Genomic DNA, 20,452 nt, shown 5'->3' on the forward strand with positions numbered 1-20,452 from the left:
TAAATTTAAATATGTTTGTCCATCCAGCCGTTCGTCTGTTAATATTGTGTATATCGAGGCAGTCTTTGAACTAACTGTCAACAAACTTAGTTGTAAATCAAAAACTATTGAAAGTATCGAAATTTTTATGAAACTATCAATAGACACAGAATATGAAATAGGCCATTATTTTGCATAACATCGTTAAAAGGGTATGTGTCCTAACGGTAGCTGCAATACAACTTCTAAAGTATTCGGTTCTTTGTTAATGCAACTGTTTATGCACTTGTATTTTGCACAAACAAATGCGATAATATGGCAATTTTTTTTAAGATAAAAGGCATCAAGGTTGTATATGCCCATGTGTGGTAATTGCCATGTAATTTAAAACGTTCTAAGTCATTTTTAAAATATTATAGTGTTACAGTTGAGTGCGAAGTATATTGATATAAAAAAAAAATAATAAGCTCTTAACAAAAAAAAAATTATCACTTAACAGTACTTGCAATTTATCACAGAGTTGACGCGTTATCCTACAATTCTGTTTTCCCCTTTAAGTCGTTTTTGTAATCTATTATTTCAATAAGACAAGTAAGAAAGATCATATACTTTTTGCATACTCATTACTGTAATTAAACAATTATATTTTTTTTTCTTAGAGTTTCTCGCTTATGTCTTTTGATGAGAACAATTTGGGAGTCCATGGACTTACGTGCTTCAATTAATTATTTTCAAAGTGCATTGTACTAAAAAATAATTGAAAAAATATGGTTAAATAATCCAAATTTCCTCTTACTCTTCAATTATTCATTTTTTTTCAATAATTTCAACAATTTGAAAAAAACTTTTTGCTGCAATATCTGAATTGGAAAAGCCTGAATTCTTGTAAAACGTTTTTTAAATTTAGAGGTAAAAAATTTGAAATTGTTGCAGAGTTCTAGAAATAGAAAATTTTCGCACAATTATCATTTTAATTCTCAATTTGGTAATTTGCAATTTTCAATGCAAGCTGGCGTAATTAGTCGCTCTTTACTTATGTTGCTTGTATAGTGTTTTCATCACTATTATTGTTTTCTAATATGTACTCTAATCCGAGCCCAAAGATATAAGAATATTTAAACAAAAAATATTTTCATAGAATAAAAAGAAATTCATTTTGAACAATTTTATTGAATTTAATATTTCCACAACAATTAAAAATTCTAACCATAAAATCTATTAAGCATACAAAAAAAAAAAAAAGTCAAAAAGCAAAATTCGATTGTCAATAGGATAGAGTTCCTCATTTATTCTATATATACATATACATACATGTAAATATATACTGTATAATAGGAAGAAAAACTAACGAAGAAACAAAACAGTCTATATATATATATTGATTTATCAATAACATGCTCTTAATGATGATGATGAAGATGATGAGCATCATGAGCAATATATAAAGCTGGTGCTGGTGCTGCTGCAGCAACTGCAACATGTTCATGATGATGTCCTAATGGTTCACGATGTACTTCAGCATTAAAACCATTATGTGGATCAGCAGAATATTTTACGGTACGTTTAAAACCATCAGCATCAACTAAACTATATGATCCATGTACATTACCATGTCCATCAGCTGTTTCATGTTGATCTTTAACATCACCGGTATGACTATCATGTACACCATATTTAAAATCATATGGTTGTGGTGCACTATGATCATCATGATGTGAATGATGATGATGATCACCATGACCAGCATGTAAATGTAAAACTGGTGCTGAATGATGTACTAAAACTGGTTCATGATGATAAACACCAGCTGATACGAATGAAATTAATGCAAAAGTGATGATTACCTATATTAAATTAATATTAATGATTAATCCTTGGCTTATACGAAATTCTAATAAAAAATCTAGGCTTACTTTAAGTGACATGGTTTATGTTTTTTTTGATTTTGATACTTCTGGTTGTTGTTAACTCAACAAAACGTATATGGAAACTATAATTGGTTTAATGAATATCAGTTACTTTTATACTATTTTTTAACTTTTTTTTCAATTACGTATTCAATTGTAAATTTTTTGATATTTCTTTTTATTTTGGTTTTTTTGTTGTTGTTTTTTGTTAAATTTTTAAAATTGATTATTAATAATTTTTTTATTTTCTTATTAATGTTTGGTTATGTTATTTGCAAAGTTTGATTGGAGGAGGATTATATAATGCAAGATGTTTGAAGGACAATTTTATAGATGTAATGAAAAACAATCAAAAAAAAATATTAAGAGAGTGCCATATTTTATTCTTGTATTCTCGTTATAAATATGTTTTGATTACAAAAATTCGATAATAATTCATTAAAATTCGATGTTCGAAAAAAAAATAAAAACAAAAATCAATATTGGTACTTTATACAAATGAATATTTTGTGTGACCTTTGCATTATTAAAATTTTTAATAGAAAGAAGAAGAAAAACCAAAACAAGAAATCAAATCTATTAAATTGATATTCTTAACTGATTATTGAAAATCTTATATTAATTGGTACTTTAGATATAGGCTTTTTGGTGTGGCATCCCATTGTTGTGTAGAGTATATTAATAATCAATAATATTGTATTGTAATTATTTAAAAATTGATATTGTTGATAGGCGTCATTTGTATATAACATTCATGTACTTGGAATTCTCATATTTGAATAAGAGATTCAGAAATCAGTAAATTTCCTAAAATTTTTATTATGAATGAAATAATTAAATATTATTGAGAAAAATAAGAGACGATTCACACAGAATAGTTATTCATTTTGGATTTGAAGAGAGTAAATTTTGAAAACGATACTCAATAATAATGACGGCCATATTCTATATATGTTCTTACTACTACAAACTTTCGCGAGCTGAAAATAAATTCCAATAAGTGTAAATTTAAGAATTCTAATTCCATTTTATAAAAAGTAATATATTGAATTTGGAATATTGAAATATTATTAAGGAACTGCCGTGATATCTGCATCTTTGTTATGCAGAGCCTGTTAGTTATTGTACACGGTTAAATAAACTAAAAATCGATTAAAATTAAATATTTTTTTTTATCTCTTTTGTAAATAGGCTAAAGAGTCTTTTCTGTGGTTGCCTTTCAGAATCGGTTTTCATAATTACACTTTGAAATTTTTTTGTGATATATGATCTCAAAGAGATGATTTTCGACAAAACTTCCGAAAAAAATTTTTGGGTAATTTATCACTATTTTTCCGACAGCTGAAATGAAAAACGATTTGGAGAAAATTTTCCGGATCTAAGAAGCTATAATATCAAAATTTTTTAGTGTTCGTTTTACTATAAATCGTATCGAATGCCACTTGTTTAAAATCGTTAGTTCATTTATAGAATGACGTGGATTCCTTATATGGATTTATGCATGTATTATAAAATTATTTTATAGACTTCACAAAATCTTCTTCAAATTGCTTCTTCATTTCTGTTTATATAAAAATATTAATAATATGAAGTTAGAATTAATGGTGTTCTATACTTGTATTATGTAGTACAGGCGCAAAATGAATGATTTTAGATCTTAGGAAGAATTGTTGAAAACCAAATATCACTTAATAATATTTTATATGTCCGGATAGAGATGCTTCTATTCTTAGTAGTTAGACGAGATATTTTTGTTTAGTTTAATTTATTATTTTTAAAATAATTTTATTCAAGAACAATAGGATTTTGTTTTCAAGAAAATTATTTACAATAATTCAAATTTTGGAAAATTTTTTGCTAATTTGAAATGTAATTATTTTGTATCTTCTAATAAATCAATTTATTTTGAAAAAAACTTAGCCCTTTTATTATTTTACTGAGCCCATTTATTATTATATTTGAATTCTAATTTAATAGATTTTCATTCCACTGAATGGAATTTAGATTGAAATTCTTAAAACAATTGTATAATTTATCATTTTTTTTCGTTTCGAACAATCAAAAGAATTGAAACAATTTAGGTTTAGGGTGAAAGCATTGGAATATAGAAACCCATTACTTTCAATTTGTAATTCAAATTACAATAATGTTATGGTAGATTATGGTTTTTAAATGCTTTATTTTATTATGGTAATTATTACAATTTAAAATTATTTTAATGGTTGATTTCTTGCAATAGATTGCATAATTAAATTTTTGTTCTTCTTGTTTAAAAAATAAATACGAGAAGAAATGAGAGAAACACAAAATATATTTTTTTTTCTATTCTATTTAAAAATATTTGTTTGGTCCCATATTATTTGAATTATTCGACCTCTAAGAGAGGATTATAATAAATTTATCTATCGGTTGTTGAAGCACCTGTTATTAGAATTTTGTAGATAAAAATAGAAAAATGTAGTTCATAATAAATTTTCATTTTTTGAGCCTTCTATCCATTTAACCGCCAACCATTATAGTGTAAATCAGACTTTAAAACGTGTTGCTCTGTTTCTTCCAATTGTTGAAATTTTTGAAAGTTGTCTTTGTGTATGTCTGTGTTTTAAATTTTTGGAAATCTTCTTTCTTCGTATTACTGCCTTTGTATATTTAAAACGTTCTATTTATCATAATTTTCTGATAATGTTATGCCTACTGCCATTGTCAAATTCTATTTCTTGATTCTGTTCTTCCTTCAGTTACGTGAAAAGGAACACGGAACACATTCTTACCAAATTCTATTTTTACATTTCATGTTACATTCTCGATACCTTACACTCGAATAGAGCGAAATGAGGCATTCTCCGCTTCAAGGCTTCGTGATCTCGTATATATATTGTGTTTTGTTTCCTTGCTAAATTTGTCGTATATATCCTTTATAAGTATACAAGTATTATATTAATTAAAAAAACGCCAGCGATTACTAAGAAAACAATTTCTGAGATCGTGTTGATAAGAGCACTTAATAAAGTTTTTCTGCATTGTAGAGGCATTAAGGCCGTTTTATTATTACAAAATTCATTAATATCAGAAGAGAGTTGAATACACAAAATCAAATGTACTTATATAGAAGAAAGAATGAAAGAACATTATAAGGGTGAGTGAATAATTCATTGATAGAGTGTCTTTTATTTACTGTAATAGTAGAATGTTGTCTGTTAAGATACCTTCTCAATATTTGATTATATACACGAGGTGTGGTTAAGGGTTATAAACGTGAAACGTAACAAAATAGTAATAGCATATACATAGGTTATAGTAGGTCTTAAAAGATCACAGAATAGAAGTAAAATCTTATAAAATTCCTACATTGCTTTATACAAAAAGTTTCTCGCTTAATTCTTTTGTTTTACTCAATTTTTGTATTGGAGAATTTCAAACTTACAAAAATAAATTAATAAAAACGATTACAAATTAGATTAATAAAAAAACTTTGTAAAGATTGCTCGGTTGATTCACCAGTGTTAGAAAACAGAATTCGGGTAATGGAATTTACGTTTTGGATTAAAGTATCAAAGATATTATTAAGAAGGGCCACAAAATTAACAAATCATTGAATTTTTTTGTTAATTTAATTAAAATAGAGCAATTTCAATAATAGTATCTATTTTCAATGTAGGGCAGTCAGTTTTATTCTCTATTTTGTATTATAGCAGGTGCATAATTCTAAATGCGGTCATTCGAGTTTTGTATGATGCAATTGAGCTATAAAATTATTAATGGTCGTCAAAAGCTTAGCCCCAAAAATTATTTGAATATTAAAAATTAAAAAGCATAAAATTTCTTTTAAAATTTCAACATTTTGTTTTTTTTCTTCATTTCGTAAAAAATAAAATTGTAATACTTTTTTTTTTATCTAAATTTTTTTTTTCAGTGTAATAGAATAAATAAAACAAATAATTTGGATGAATGATCGTTTAAAAAAAATTAAGAATCGTAACACTTCTTAGAAGTGATGATGACCATCATGAGCATGATGAGCTGGTACTGCAATAACATGTGCATGATGTCCATGATGTCCTAATGGTTCACGATGTACTTCAGCATTAAAACCATTATGTGGATCAGCAGAATATTTTACGGTACGTTTAAAACCATCAGCATCAACTAAACTATATGATCCATGTACATTACCATGTCCATCACTTGATTCATGTTGATCTTTAACATCACCAGTATGACTATCATGTACACCATATTTGAAATCATATGGTTGTGGTGCACTATGATCATCATGATGTGAATGATGATGATGATCACCATGAGCAGCATGTAAATGTAAAACTGGTGCAGCATGATGTAAAATAGCAGCTGGTGCAGCATGTACTATTTCAGTATGATGTGCTGGTGCATGATGTACAAGTACTGGTTCATGATGATAAATACCAGCTGATACAACGGTAGCAAAAGCTAAAATAGCTGCAAACTAGAAAAAAAAAAATGCGAAAAATATTCCATTAATTTTTTTTTTATAATCCTTTTTGTTATATCCTTTTTTGTTTTGGTTGAACATACTTTGAATGCCATTTTTAATAATAATTGTTTTTTTTTTTTTATTAAAATTATTGAATTAAAATCAAATGTTGATTCTATAAGATTCAATGGTAAACTACACCTGATTTATTAAATTCCAAGTATTTTTATACTCTTGACCGCTTTCAGTACATACCAAAATTTTTTCCTATTGCAACATTGTAATTTTTTTTTTTTCATTATCTTTTAGAAATATTTTAAATAAATTTTTCAATAGTTAAACTCGCGATATAATAGCAATTTGAATGACTTGAGCTTTTATCGATTCTGAAAAGATTTTAAGTAGCATTATAACGCGTGTAAAGCGTATAGATTTAACGAGGATTAAAATGCGAATGTGAAGGTCAATTGAAAACACAACTTTATTATTTTATTTTTTTTTATTGGTTGTCTTTTTACCGACCGTATTGTGTAAACAATAGGTAGGTTATGTGATGGCAACAAATTTTGCATATCGAGTTTTCGGTGGGAACGTACTTCTCCATAGTAGGGAAGTGTAAATAAACTATTTTTAGCAACCTGTCGGTCTGTCGGTCTGTCGGTCTGTCGGTCTGTCGGTCTGTCGGTCTGTCGGTCTGTCCGTCTGTCGGTCTGTGTGTGCACGCGTGTATCTCAAGTTCGGCTGAACCGATTTTGATGAAATTTTATATGTAAGTTTGTTTCCACCATGGCACGGATCGATCAACTTTTGGTATATATCACGCCTCGGGAACTGCACTTTTTAGCGGGCCTGTTTTACATTTTTGAACATTTTGAAGAAACAATTCAACCGATTTACTTGAAATTTTATATATAAGCTCAGCTCGACCGTCCGCAAAAATTCGTATGTTTTGGAAGAAATCAGACATCGGCAACTAGACGTTAACTACGGGCCAAATATACATTTTTGTGTATATAAAGAGAAATAATCAACCGATTTCATTGAAATTTGATATATGAACTCCTCGTATTAAAGCAATGAACATATAAATTTTTTGGAAAGATCAGGGCTCGAAAACGGATTTGCGGGCCGATTTTACATTTTCACCATTTTGAAGAAAGTATTCAACCGATTTACTTGAAATTTCATATATAAGCTTTGCTCGATCATACGCAAAAATTTCTAACTTTTGGAAGAAATCAGGCATCAGCAACTGGCCGTTTACTACGGGCCAAACATACACTTTTGTGTATATAAAGAGAAATAATCAACGGATTTCATTGAAATTTAATATATGAATTCCTCATATTAAAGCAATGAACATATAACTTTTTTGGAAAGATCAGGGCTCGAGAACTGATTTGCGGGCCGATTTTACATTTTTCATCATATCCACAGAACAAATTGATGGAATTTCTTGAAATTTGATATTTGAGTTCTGGTTGTTACCGAAACTAACTGGCGAGCATTTCAGGGAATTCGGGTAGCACAAAGCGAAACTCTACTAAGAGCCAAATTTACATTTTTCTAAGTATGTTAACTATAAGCTTACTAATGTCCTAAAAATTGGAAAGAAGTATTTAACAGACATTTTTATAATATTGTGTAACACTTTCATTTAACTAGACAATACACAATGCGGTCGGTTATGTGCTGACCACATCAGATTTTTTAATTTGGTATATTGCCAAAGGGCAAATTAAAAAAATGGTTACTTTTGTTGTTCTTTTTTGGTTTTCTCATGGTTTTCTTTTATGAGCGAAATAAAAGAAAGCTTATTATTGATAATTTTTATTTCTTCTCAATTTCATGTACCTATAATAGACAATTATTGTAAAATAGTTAAAAATATGAAATTAAAATTTTTTGTATACAAAGATCAATTGGGATAAAAAATATTTAAAAAGTAAAAATTATATTCAAAGTAAAATTGAGAAATTTTTTAAAAATTCTTTAAATAATTTTTGATTATTTTAAATATTTTTAGATATACGCTTTGGAATGTCATTTGAAGCAATCAAATTGGTAATGCAATGTGGAAACTGATATAGGCTTAAGGGTAAGTCAAATTTAAATTATAATTCTACAGCACATTCAAATGAAATCGAAATTATTTTTATCTTTCTCAATTACATTTTTTAAGCTTCTCAGCTATTTGATTTAATAAAATCAAAAAAAAAAAAAGAAAATTTATGATTTGCCTTTCGTAACCATTAAAATTTATTTTGGGAACAATAAGAACACAGATATAATATAAAAAATGTAAATGTATCGCTGTACTTCAACTGTACACCTGTGACAATTTACAAATGGAAATTATAACGAGGGAAACATTTACTAGATTTGCAGCAATGCTTCTTAGAATCTCCGTAATTATTGTATTTTTTTTTAAATTTATTTTAATTACATGGTTTCTGTGGTTTTTATGTCTATTTTTCTGAGGCTCAGAAGCAGAATGGTATGATTCATGTTTGCGTTTTATTAGGAAAAAAACATTTTAGAAAATGCAAATTTTTGAAATAGTTTTCGTTTTTTAAGTAATGACCTCAACCACCTGCTCACCGTTTTTGAATTTTTTTTTTGGTATTCCATTTAACGTTGTATAAATTTTGAGCTACGCCATTTTGGCTTTTATTCATATATACTGATATATAATGGGGGAAAAAAATCATAATGTAAAAAAATTGTAAATGAAAAAATTGTAAATGTTTAAACTTCTGCTTTTTGGTTTTCGACGTGCTACATCAATAGTTTGCAAGTTCAGATATTTTAGTTTTCATGTCACACATAAAGTTTGTCAGGTAAAGCTGTATAAATTCAGTTCTAATTCAGCTTTCATATCAAATGCGAACTAACCCTTATTTTTAGTTTAACTTGCAAATAATTTTCATATTTTATAAGTGTTCAAAAAGTATTTCGCTATACTATGGCGTCTTCCAGGTATACTAACATTATTTTTGAACATTTTTATTTCTTACGAAATTTTTGAATTTTAAAATTTTTTTTTTTAATTTCAAACATATTAGAAATGGCAGTCTTATGTCGCATGTCAATTAATAATTTGGTAAATTTTGCAAAAATTTTTTTTATCTTCCTATAATATTCTTTTTTTTCTATGTGAAATTTAAATTTAAAAATTTTAATTAACTATTTTCTATTTTTGGAATTTATTATTACATTTATAAAATTTCGTAATCTAAAATATTATTAGAAGTCATTGAAAATATTTTAAATGCAACTCATTACAACTCTTAAATTATTTTAATTTTTTTAATTTCCATCATTCTTCTTCCAATATTCGCGTATAATATATTTAATATTATTAAAACTTCCTAATTAATGCTGTGCTAATGCCAACATACAAGGAGAATGAAAATAAACAAAAAAGTAAAAAAAAAATAGCTTTAAACCAGTGAAGCGCTTCATCATTATTTCTTTTTGAAGTTCTTAAATGACGTGCTTTACTTGTATATGTGCGTTTAACTTAATATATTGGAGTAATTGAGTTTGTAAAGATATTTATGCACAATATAGTTTTAATTAAGATGCAACATTCATTAATTAATAAATTTAAATGTATAAATTTTATTCGCCACAATATAAATAAAAAAAAAAACATATTTAAAACCTTCTTTATTATTATTACTTTTTGCTCTTTGACATATTTGTTCACTTGAAAAGCGAATAAATTAATGTGATGTGAGCGCAGGCTATGTTCGATAGCATTTCGTATATTTCTGAAATAATATTATATCTATAACAAATACTAATAAATAATATTATCGTATAAATTTAGCGATCAGTTGAAATAATAGGTTAGTTTCGCGAGGATAGGAATGTTAAGGTATTTTGAAGTTGGTAAATAAACCACTATTTAATGTCCCTTTAGAAAAATTTTTAATTTGCCTCTAGAAATTAGGTTTTTGGAAAATGCCTCTCTTTATGTAATCCAATTCCTCCGAAAAAAAATAGTACTTGTGTCCAAAATTGAATTGTAAAATTTCAAGAAATTTAATTATATTTTAAAAGGGAAATAACACCTTAGAGCACATACGAGTCATAAGAGTCAATTTTACGCAGAAAATATAATATGGTCAAAACTCAAGAGTGTGAAATTAATTTTCAGTAAAACTTCAATTTAATTAATTCGTCACTGTTTTAAGATAAATCCGCGGTAGTATCCCAATTATTCCACTTCTTGCGCTTTTACTTTGACAACTTACACTCGGGTAAAAACTTCATCACATATCACGATAAATGAAAAAAACAGAGTTGTAAAAGCAGTTGAACCATGCATTTATTAATTTGCGATGAAAGCGTTGAATGAAAGCGTTGCAATCTATGGAATAGTACGTTAAGATATAATTTTTTTACGAAAATAACTTTAGTAAATTCAACATACAAGAATCGAATGCAAATAGTGGTACATATCGACACAGAAATACATACAACAACTCAAAAGGCACACTAGAGGAAAATTATTCAAAAATTTTCCAAAAATTTGATACGATTACAATACCTCTCTAATTTCTTTTAAAATGCAGTCAATAATAATTGAGTAGAAATTGAATTGTAAAATTATAAATTGAACCTTTAGGCTTTTTTAAACAAAATTAATTTATAATTTCTCACACATAAAAATTTAATATTAATCGAATGTTTTAATATTAAAAAATAAAATCTTAATTGAGTTGAAAAATTAATAAATTAATAAGGTATGAAGAAATTAATTTTATTGCTTTCAATTTTAATAATATTTTATTTATAAGTAATTTTTTTATAAATTTTCTTAAATTTATTATAGTTGCTATATAAGTGCAAGCTTGCATTATTGTATTTTGAAAAATTTTCATTGTGTCAAGGCGCATACAGTGTTATTGAATATACCGTATTACAATTGAAATGCATGCACAATATAAATTTATTATGAAGGAGTTCGATTTAAATTAGTGATTATCAATTGAAAAAATAAATAAATTATTCATAACTTGACAATGTTGCTGATATAACTGTGAACCATAGAAGAAAAATATCAAATTTATTAATTTATCTCTGTTGGATCTGAGAAAAGAAAGTTGTGACATAAAATATAAGCTGGTGTTTGTTCCGGCATGCTCCTTACTACCTGTATAGGCGAGGAAAGTCTGACTCCCCCCTGTGCAGATTTTGTTAGCACTGTGACGAAACCACCGTGCACATCCTTCGCGACTGTCCGGTACTGGCTGTTCGGCGCCTCAATTGTCTTGGACATGGGTTCCAAAGACTAATGGGAGCATCGGGGGCTACAATAAGACAGGAATGGCTGCGGTGGCTCGGTGGGTTACTCCTACCGGTTCCCTTGAAATCTACAAATCAAATTGGGGTTTAAAAATTTCCAACCAATTGCACATTAACATTGCACATTATTGGTACAAGATATCTGTTTTTATATGGAAATTTCTAGTTCCTTAACATTATATCTCTTTACGGATCCATCATTTTTTTACTTTTAAGTCACAATAAATTTTCAACAAAATCACTGATCGTCTTCTTAGTTTGAATTTTGTTGACACAAAAATTTGTTAACTTTTGTTGACTATAGGGAATGGGTTTTTTATTTTTTCTTTTTATATCATCTCGGTAGGAAATTTTCCTGTTAGTTCTTATAGTGGTGCAAGGAAGCTATTATATGTAATTTTTGAAAATTTAATTTATTTATTGAACATGAGTTAGATCATAGTGTGTTAGGAAAAAATTGGTATTTAATGAGATTCTTTTAACAACCTTCTCTTTGCAATTAAAAATATGTGGATAAATTTGCGTTGCTCAGTGTTATTCCGTTAAAATATTCTATATGTATAGTTGATTAACCATAATATTATTACCCTTCATTTATACTTCCGGTTCTTAGCTTTATACTTGCACTTTATCATGCGATTTGGGCAAAAAATTGGGGAAAATTTTAATAATTAAAAATAAATTAAAAAATATTTTTAAATTTCAATAAATTTCTTTAATTTAAATTCAAATTTTTTTTTTTAAATTTTCTTTTTTCTTTCTTTATACAAAATATTTATATAATATGACAAAAAAAAAACAAAAAAAAAAATTATTTTTTATGTTATAAAAAAGCACGTTGTTGTTTTTTTTTCTCTTCTCGTTGTTTTAATGAAATTTATGAATAGAATCACATATGATGGCTTAAAAATGAAAGTAATAAAATATATATATATAAAAAAAATCTCCTAAGTAAAATATAAATGTTCATACAAATACAAGTAAATATATGCACACACATACATATATGCACATTGTGAAAAAAAATTTATTAAAATAATTCCGGAAACTGTTGCAGTTATCCTTTTGTTTTTTTTTCCTTTTCTTATACTTTTCGCTCAGTTCTAATTTTAATTTGAATAAAATAATACAATTGTAATAAAATAATTAAATTAAATTATATATATATATATAAAAATACATATACATATTTTATATATAAAATAATTAAATAACATAATAATAATTATTAAAGGTAGTCTCAGTGATAAAAAAATATCCTTAAAATAAAAAAATTAAAAAAAAAAAAATTAAACGAAAACATAAACAAAATAATTATTTAACATTTTCATGATAGGAGGCGTCGGCGGCAGCGGTCATTATTAAATTTTCCCAAAAATATAGGAAAAAAAAATTTTTTCATTACCATGATCTTTGATCATTATATTATACAAGAATTCAATTCAATATACGTTCGTATTAATAATGATGATGATGATCATAATGATCATGATGTGCTATTGGTGCTGGTGCTGCAACTGGTATTGGTGCTGGTGCTGGTACTGGTGCAACATGACCATGTCCTAATGGTTCACGATGTACAACAGCATTAAAACCATTATGTGGATCAGCTGTATATTTAACAGTACGTTTATAACCATCTGGATCAATTAAACTATATGATCCATGTACAGCACCATGTCCATCACTTGATTCATGTTGATCTTTAACATCACCGGTATGACCATCATGTACACCATATGAAAAATCATATGGTTGTGGTGGTGCATGATGTTCTATATGATGTGCTGCTGCTGCTGCTGCATGATGTAATAATGCAGGATCATGATGATATAATGGTCCAGCTGGATCACCAGGATGATGTCCTCCATGATGATGATAATCACCAGGTAATGCTGTTGTAAATGCAATTAATGTTAAAACAGTAGCAATAAACTGTAAAATAGAAAAGAAAAGAAAAGGGAATGAAAATTAATTGAATTTTCCAAAATTTTCTTTTAATTTTTCTTGTACATTTCTTAACTCTCAATTATGTAATTTTTGAGGTTATAACTGTTTTCTTATAATTTTTTTTTTATTTATAAGATCAAAAGTTCAAATATTTTTTGTTTCTTTATTATACTTTCGAAATCCATAATAAATAATAAAATTTTTTTTTTATATAAGAAAGAGTAGAAGAAGAGAACAAGCAAAGAATAGTTTTACAATCTGCTTGTTATGTAACAATTGGTAATTCGTTATGTAATAGGTTGTAATCCATTCTTTTTGGTTTTGTTTTATTGCAAATCATGTATAAAATTTATTTTAAAATGAAGTTGCACCTTTTTTTTTTTGTTATGAGAACAAAAATTAAAAAAAAAAAATAAGATTAAATTGTTGTAATTTCAGAAAATTTTTAAATTATAGGTATAGAATTCCGTTCGTAATAAGTTTTAGGAATTCGACGAATGAGGTCGAATTTCAATCCCATCTACATTGCAAATAGTGAATCATTTTCTGAATATTCTAAAATGTGTTAGATGCGTTATTAATAACGTTAAGCGATACTGGTTTCGTTCTCTACATGAGGCTGCATAAGTGAATGAGTCGGGATTATATTTGCAGTAGTTTAGGAGTATTTTGTTATTGGAACACTCTGATTTGTACGATTTAGTGTTTGTTTTTCACACATAAAAGTATTTAAAGCCATCTACTGCAATAAATTTTTGGAAACTGATTTCTATTACTTCTGTAGACTAGCATAGCTGCGAAAGTGTTTGGAGTATTATATACCCTTAAATGGGAAACAAACGAGTGTGTAAACGTAAAAATTCATTTGTAATAATTGAATTTCAAATGTAAATGGTGAATTCCAAATGCAATCGTTAACACATTCTGTTGAACAATATATGATACTTCAAGCTCATAACACGGTTACTTAGGTAAAACTCATGTACAGGATTTAAGTTTCATTGAATTATTCCGATAGATTATTTTATATTCTTATGTGAAAAGAAAATATGTATATGAAATCCTTTGCATTTAAATTTACAGGTTTTAACTTCTTTGTAACAAAATTTCTCTATAAAACCGTATTCCATTCGCAGCCTACTCTCAACTGTTCCACGTATTCAATTTGAAATATCGTATATCGTCACAAGGCATCGTATTGATTAATTTGTATTTCATCTTAATTTATTTTTATTTTCTCAATAAAAAATTTCACTAAAACCACGAATATTCCACAAAATTAGAATGTTGCGCCTTGTTCAACAATAATAAATAACGAAAAGAAGAAGCGTAGGTAATCCTCAGTTTATTTCGAATCGTCCTAATTAGTGCATGGCAGTCAGTTTTTTTTTTTTTTGAATATTTTGATAATTTATTAAATTTTATGAAAATTTTCTTACTTTGTAAGCCATTGTTAAAATTTTAAATGAAAATTTTTTAATATTTGAAATAACAAAAAAAAAAAAAATTCTTTTAATTTCACTAAATTGTCGTCGTCGGCTTTCGATTTCGATTTCGGCGACTTATTGTATGTTGATTCTATTCGATTCAAATGCAAACTACATTATTGTAACTGATTTCGATTACTTTTATACCTTTAAGAGTTTTTCTGTTTTTTTTTTTTTGCTTGCACTTACTGTTCTTTTTAAAGTTTAATTTTAGATTTTTTTCTTTTATTTTTCTTCTACAATTTTTGGGAACACAAAATATTTTCTTCTTGATACCACTAACAAAAAAAAAAAATTTTTATTTTTTTCTTTCGAGTTTTTAAATTGCTTTTTCTTTAACTATTATTATTGTAGTTAAATTTAAAGTTAGTAAGTTTAGATGGCTCGTTTAGTACTCTTTTAGATCGCTATAAATCTAATATGTTTTTTTTTGTGTTTCTTGCGTTGTTTCTTTTTTGCTGCGCTTTGGTTAAGGCCGCGCAGTAAAAATTATAGAAAATAAGAAAAAAAAAAACCGAGGAAAAATTGAAAAATAATAAGAAGAAAAATTTAACAATTGAGTTTTTTCTATACCAATTGTCTGTGCTGCAATGAAGCGCATGACTTTTGCAAAAAAAAGCAGAAAAAATAGAAAAAAATTACAGTGTTTTCGTTTATTCTCGATTGGCTTATTGTTGTTTTTATTATTTTTCTGCTTATTTTAACCAATTTTATGGTGTATTTTGGTAAAAAAAAAAATTATACCAATTCCAATAAGATGCTGTTTAATTTATCTATATATATATATATAAATATTTTTTGGTGTTGAATTCATTTGTTGTTGCTGTTGTTGTTCTGATTTTTAATTTTTTCCTTTACTGTTTTTGGGTTTGGTTTTCCATGGATTTTTGTTGGTTTTAATTTGGTTTTTTTTTTCTCTATCTTATTTTTATTTTTAAATTTTTTTATGATTATTTTCAATTCATTGTATCCAATATTTTAATAAGTATCTATAGGTATTTAAACTATTAGTAGGTTTGTAGGTATTGGGTAAGTATATATTGTAGCTAAATTTAACACTAACAACTCTCTTGAATCTAAAATTATTTTTATAGACCTACATATACATATATTATTATAGTTGAATTGTAAACGTATAGTCTTACAATGTATTTATACATTGGTAAAAAAAAAAACAAAAATAGTTTTTAAAATATTTTTGTATTATTTTAAGCATGAATTTCAGTAATTGATAAATCAAGATATGCTTGTCAGTTAAAATCTAACTATTATTTTCCATTCTGGTTGTACCATTATTATAAGTTATTTTAATTCAGCTCAGAAAATAAAAAAAAAAAAATTATGTTTGAGCTCTTAACTTTTATATTTAACTTCTTTTAACAATTTCGTGTTTTGCTTTTTTTCTTTTCGTTTTTACTTTTTTTTTTTTTTTGGATTATTGTTACTATTGTTCTCAATATATTAATTTAGATATAAGAAATGTAAGTTATGTTTTTGTAAAATGCATACTATGGTATATTGTAGTGTGGCCATACTGTTGTAATCAATGGTTAGCAATTATACTAATTTGTAAAAATTTGAATATCGAAATTTTTATTATATTGTAATAAATCTTTTATTTGTGTATTACAGATGATCTAAAGCTGAATAGAGAATAAAAGTTTGGAGTCTTGCGAGGTTTCACTTTAGAATATTTAGAATAATTTCGAACCAATTTAATAAGATCATTGCCATTTTTTAGATTTAGCTAGGCGGCTATCGATATGAAGAATAAAATTAATATGAGTCGTTGCACTTCGATAGTAATATAGTAAATGATATGCTAGAAAGGTATAGCGTCGCTCCATATAGAAGAGTTGTAGAGTCCATTAAATCTATATGAAACAACACGGTGCTAGAAGAAACGGCAGCAGAATTAGTGATATTTTAGGCAGACAACAATTTTCATTCAAGACGTTGTTCCGTTTCCTAGCAGAGTGAGTAAGCCTTGGACATCTATATCTAAAGAGAGGAAGGGCAAGTAAATTTTTTTTTTAAAACAAACCTTTCAATGTCTGTATATTTTTTTTTGTGATTGTAATATTATAGTAGACAGAAAAATGTTATTTTTTGCAGTTTGAAAACATATTTTATTGGTGTGTCTTGGTTTTGTTCGAGAGGGTTCCAGGATATGATATTGGCATTTTCCAAAATTGAAGATAAATCAGATCAAAGATGGAATATTCTTGAAAAGTTTTCGGATATAGATATAAAAATTTTCATTTGAGAATCCTCCACAAAATCGATACTATAGGGGCTCTTTGCTAGAGCAAATATAGATTCAGTGATTTCAGTGGTATTAAGTTAAAAAAGTCCTTTCAATTTACCTATATCTAAATATTTTGAAAATTTATTTAAATATAAAATAAATAAGTTTGTATATCGAATACTGCCCCATAATCTACATACTTCGCGTGTGAGTTATACTAAAATGGCGTTATTACTGCTTTAGTATTCAATTGGCGTTGATACTCAATTTTTGTAAATTAATTCTAATACAATTTTAATATCTGCGTTTATAGTGAATTGCAATTTGGCAACTTTATCGTTATATCTATAGCGAGTACTCGTTTATATAAGTATATATACCAGAAATGGAGGGCATCTGAAAATATTTATAATGTAAATGATTCCAATTTTTATCAATAATACCTTCTTATTACCATGCTGTTTTTATACCCTGCACTTCGTGAAGGGTATATTAACTTTGGTATGGAGTTTGTAACTACTTGAAGGAGTCACCTGCGGTATGGACATATATATATATTCTTGCTCAGCGTAAAATTCTGCGTTGATTTAGACATGTCCGTCCGTCCGTCCGTCCGTCCGTCCGTCCGTCCGTCCGATCGCACGATAACTCAAAAACGAATAATGCAATCGACACCAAACTTTCACAAATTGCTTCTTTTGTGCCAAGGACGAACCCTATTGTTATTGGACTAATTCGGACAACGGGTTCGGGTAGCTGCCATACAACTCAAAGAGTTTATTTTAAATATTTCAAAAACTAATAAAGCTATAAATTTAAAATTTTGTACACATGTGTCCAATTATATTCTACACATGCTCTAAAAATTACAATGGGATAGCTGCACCGGTTCGGGTGGCTGCCATACAACCCCAACAGCAAATTTTTTATATTCGGAAAAATAATAAAGTCAGATTCATGAAACTTGGCAGTCATGTGTCCAATTATAGGTCAAATATATTTCTGAAGTTTTAGTGGAATTGCATGACAGGTTCGAGTGGCTCCCATACAAGTCCAAAAGCTTAATTTAAATATTTGGAAAAATAATAAAGTCAGATTCATGAAACTTGGCAGTTGTGTGTCCAATTATAGATCAGATATATTAGAGAAGTTCTAGTGGAATTGCTTGGCAGGTTCGGGTACCTGCCATACAACTCCAAAAGCTAATTTTAGATATTTGGAAAAATAATAAAGACAGATTCATAAAACTTGGCAGTTGTGTGTCCAATTATAGGTCAAAGATATTTCTGAAGTTTTGGTGGAATTGCTTGACAGGTTCGAGTGGCTCCTATACAAGTCCAAAAGCTTACTTTAAATATTTAAAAAAATAAAGAAGCTAGATTCATGAAACTTGGCAGTTGTGTGTCCAATTATAGATCAGATATACCTGCGAAGTTTTAGTAGAATTGCTTGACAGGTTCGGGTACCTGCCATACAACTCCAAAAGCTAATTTTAAATATTTGGAAAAATAATAAAGTCAAATTCATGAAACTTGGCAGTTGTGTGTCCAATTATAGATCAGATATATTTGCGAAGTTTTAATGGAATAGCTTGGCAGGTTCGGGTACCTGCCATACAACTCCAAAAGCTAATTTTAGATATTTGGAAAAATAATAAAGACAGATTCATAAAACTTGGCAGTTGTGTGTCCAATTATAGGTCAAAGATATTTCTGAAGTTTTGGTGGAATTGCTTGACAGGTTCGAGTGGCTCCCATACAAGTCCAAAAGCTTATTTTAAATATTTGGAAAAGTAATAAAATTAGATTCATGAAACTTGGCAGTTGTGTGTCCAATTATAGGTCAGACATATCCGTGAAGTTTCTATAGAATGGTTTCACAGGTTTGAGTAATTGCTATACAACAATGAAAGGTGCAGGGTATAATTCAATCGGTTCATGCCGGCTGAAACGTTTTTACTTGTTTTTTCTGATATTTTACTTTTCTTAAACAGAAACGACAATTATATAAATTTATTCGCAAAAAAAAAACAACTAAAGTTATGAGAAGGAATCAAAAATTTAGAAAACAAGAAAAAACCCAAGTACACAAAACAACAAAAAAAAAAAGAATTTTTAAGAAAAAAAGACATAAGAAACCAAGAAAGAAAAAATGTTTAATTAAGACTGACAGGTAAATAATGGTTTCGAATTTTGCATAATTGCATAATTTCTTGATTGCAATTTAGAAGTCTTCAAGGGTTAAAGTTTTTTTTTATATTTTTATTATTATTATTGTGTTTTTTTTTTTTTTAATTTTACATTTCATTCAATATTTAACGTTATTATTTCGGACTATTAGTTAGCGTAAACTCAATATAACAATTTCAAATTTTTTGATTATAAAATTTATTATGAAGAAATATACTTGGTACTTATTGTAGGGAACCAGCGCTCGAATAATAACTATAAAGCGAGTGAATCTTAAAAATTGAAATATTCAAAAAAAAAGCTAAAAGGAGAACCAGAAAAACAAAATAACACGAAAATTCGGTAAAATAACAAGACAAAAATAAGCTTTTATAATAGTTTTAATTTAATTGAATTAGGATTTGTTTTCATACCTTTGTACCTATACTTATACTATTCTATATGAAATTGTATTAAATACTTGTAACTATGGGTGTATACAATGTTTACAATCATGATGAAAAATAATACAACAACAACAACAAGATAAAACAAAAAAAAAATTAATGCTGTCTAAAATTAATTTGAAACATTGTTATTTTTCTTGAGAACGAAAAACCTAGATTATGAAAATGAATGGAAAAATAAATGAGAGTATGTTTGTAATATGACCTTTACCATGATGAATATTTGGGATGGTATTTAATATATAATAGTGTATACAAATACTATATACTTGGTATATGATCAAAAAAATTTCGTTTTAAAGTGACCATTGACGGCGTTCATATCTTATGTAATTTTTGAATATTTCGCAGTTTTAATTTTTTTCTAAGTAGAAGTTTGAATTGAAAATATAATATTTATCGTAAATTTTTCCTAGAAAGCCATCTGAAAGAAGAACGTTGATATTTAGTCCAGTATAATGAGAAGGCAGCGCAATG

General features: G+C 27.3%; 2 protein-coding genes across 2 annotated transcripts; both read right to left on the reverse strand.

Annotated features, from left to right (window-relative positions):
• Positions 1-1,353: 1,353 nt before the first annotated feature.
• LOC129609464 (histidine-rich glycoprotein-like) lies at positions 1,354-15,138 on the reverse strand. Its single transcript, XM_055521378.1, has 4 exons — positions 15,045-15,138; positions 13,117-13,590; positions 5,889-6,351; positions 1,354-1,786 (listed from the first exon to the last, which is right to left on the reverse strand). The coding sequence occupies exons 1-4, from the start codon at positions 15,054-15,056 to the stop codon at positions 1,380-1,382; spliced, it is 1,356 nt and encodes a 451-aa protein (XP_055377353.1). The 5' UTR covers positions 15,057-15,138; the 3' UTR covers positions 1,354-1,379.
• LOC129609411 (cuticle protein 7-like) lies at positions 5,749-6,520 on the reverse strand. The gene is made up of 2 exons (XM_055521312.1): positions 6,441-6,520; positions 5,749-6,351 (listed from the first exon to the last, which is right to left on the reverse strand). The coding sequence occupies exons 1-2, from the start codon at positions 6,450-6,452 to the stop codon at positions 5,872-5,874; spliced, it is 492 nt and encodes a 163-aa protein (XP_055377287.1). The 5' UTR covers positions 6,453-6,520; the 3' UTR covers positions 5,749-5,871.
• Positions 15,139-20,452: the final 5,314 nt, after the last annotated feature.

This window comes from Condylostylus longicornis, unplaced genomic scaffold (genome assembly GCF_029603195.1).
Source record: "Condylostylus longicornis isolate FDR11 unplaced genomic scaffold, ASM2960319v2 ptg000039l, whole genome shotgun sequence".
Lineage (NCBI taxonomy): Eukaryota > Metazoa > Arthropoda > Insecta > Diptera > Dolichopodidae > Condylostylus > Condylostylus longicornis.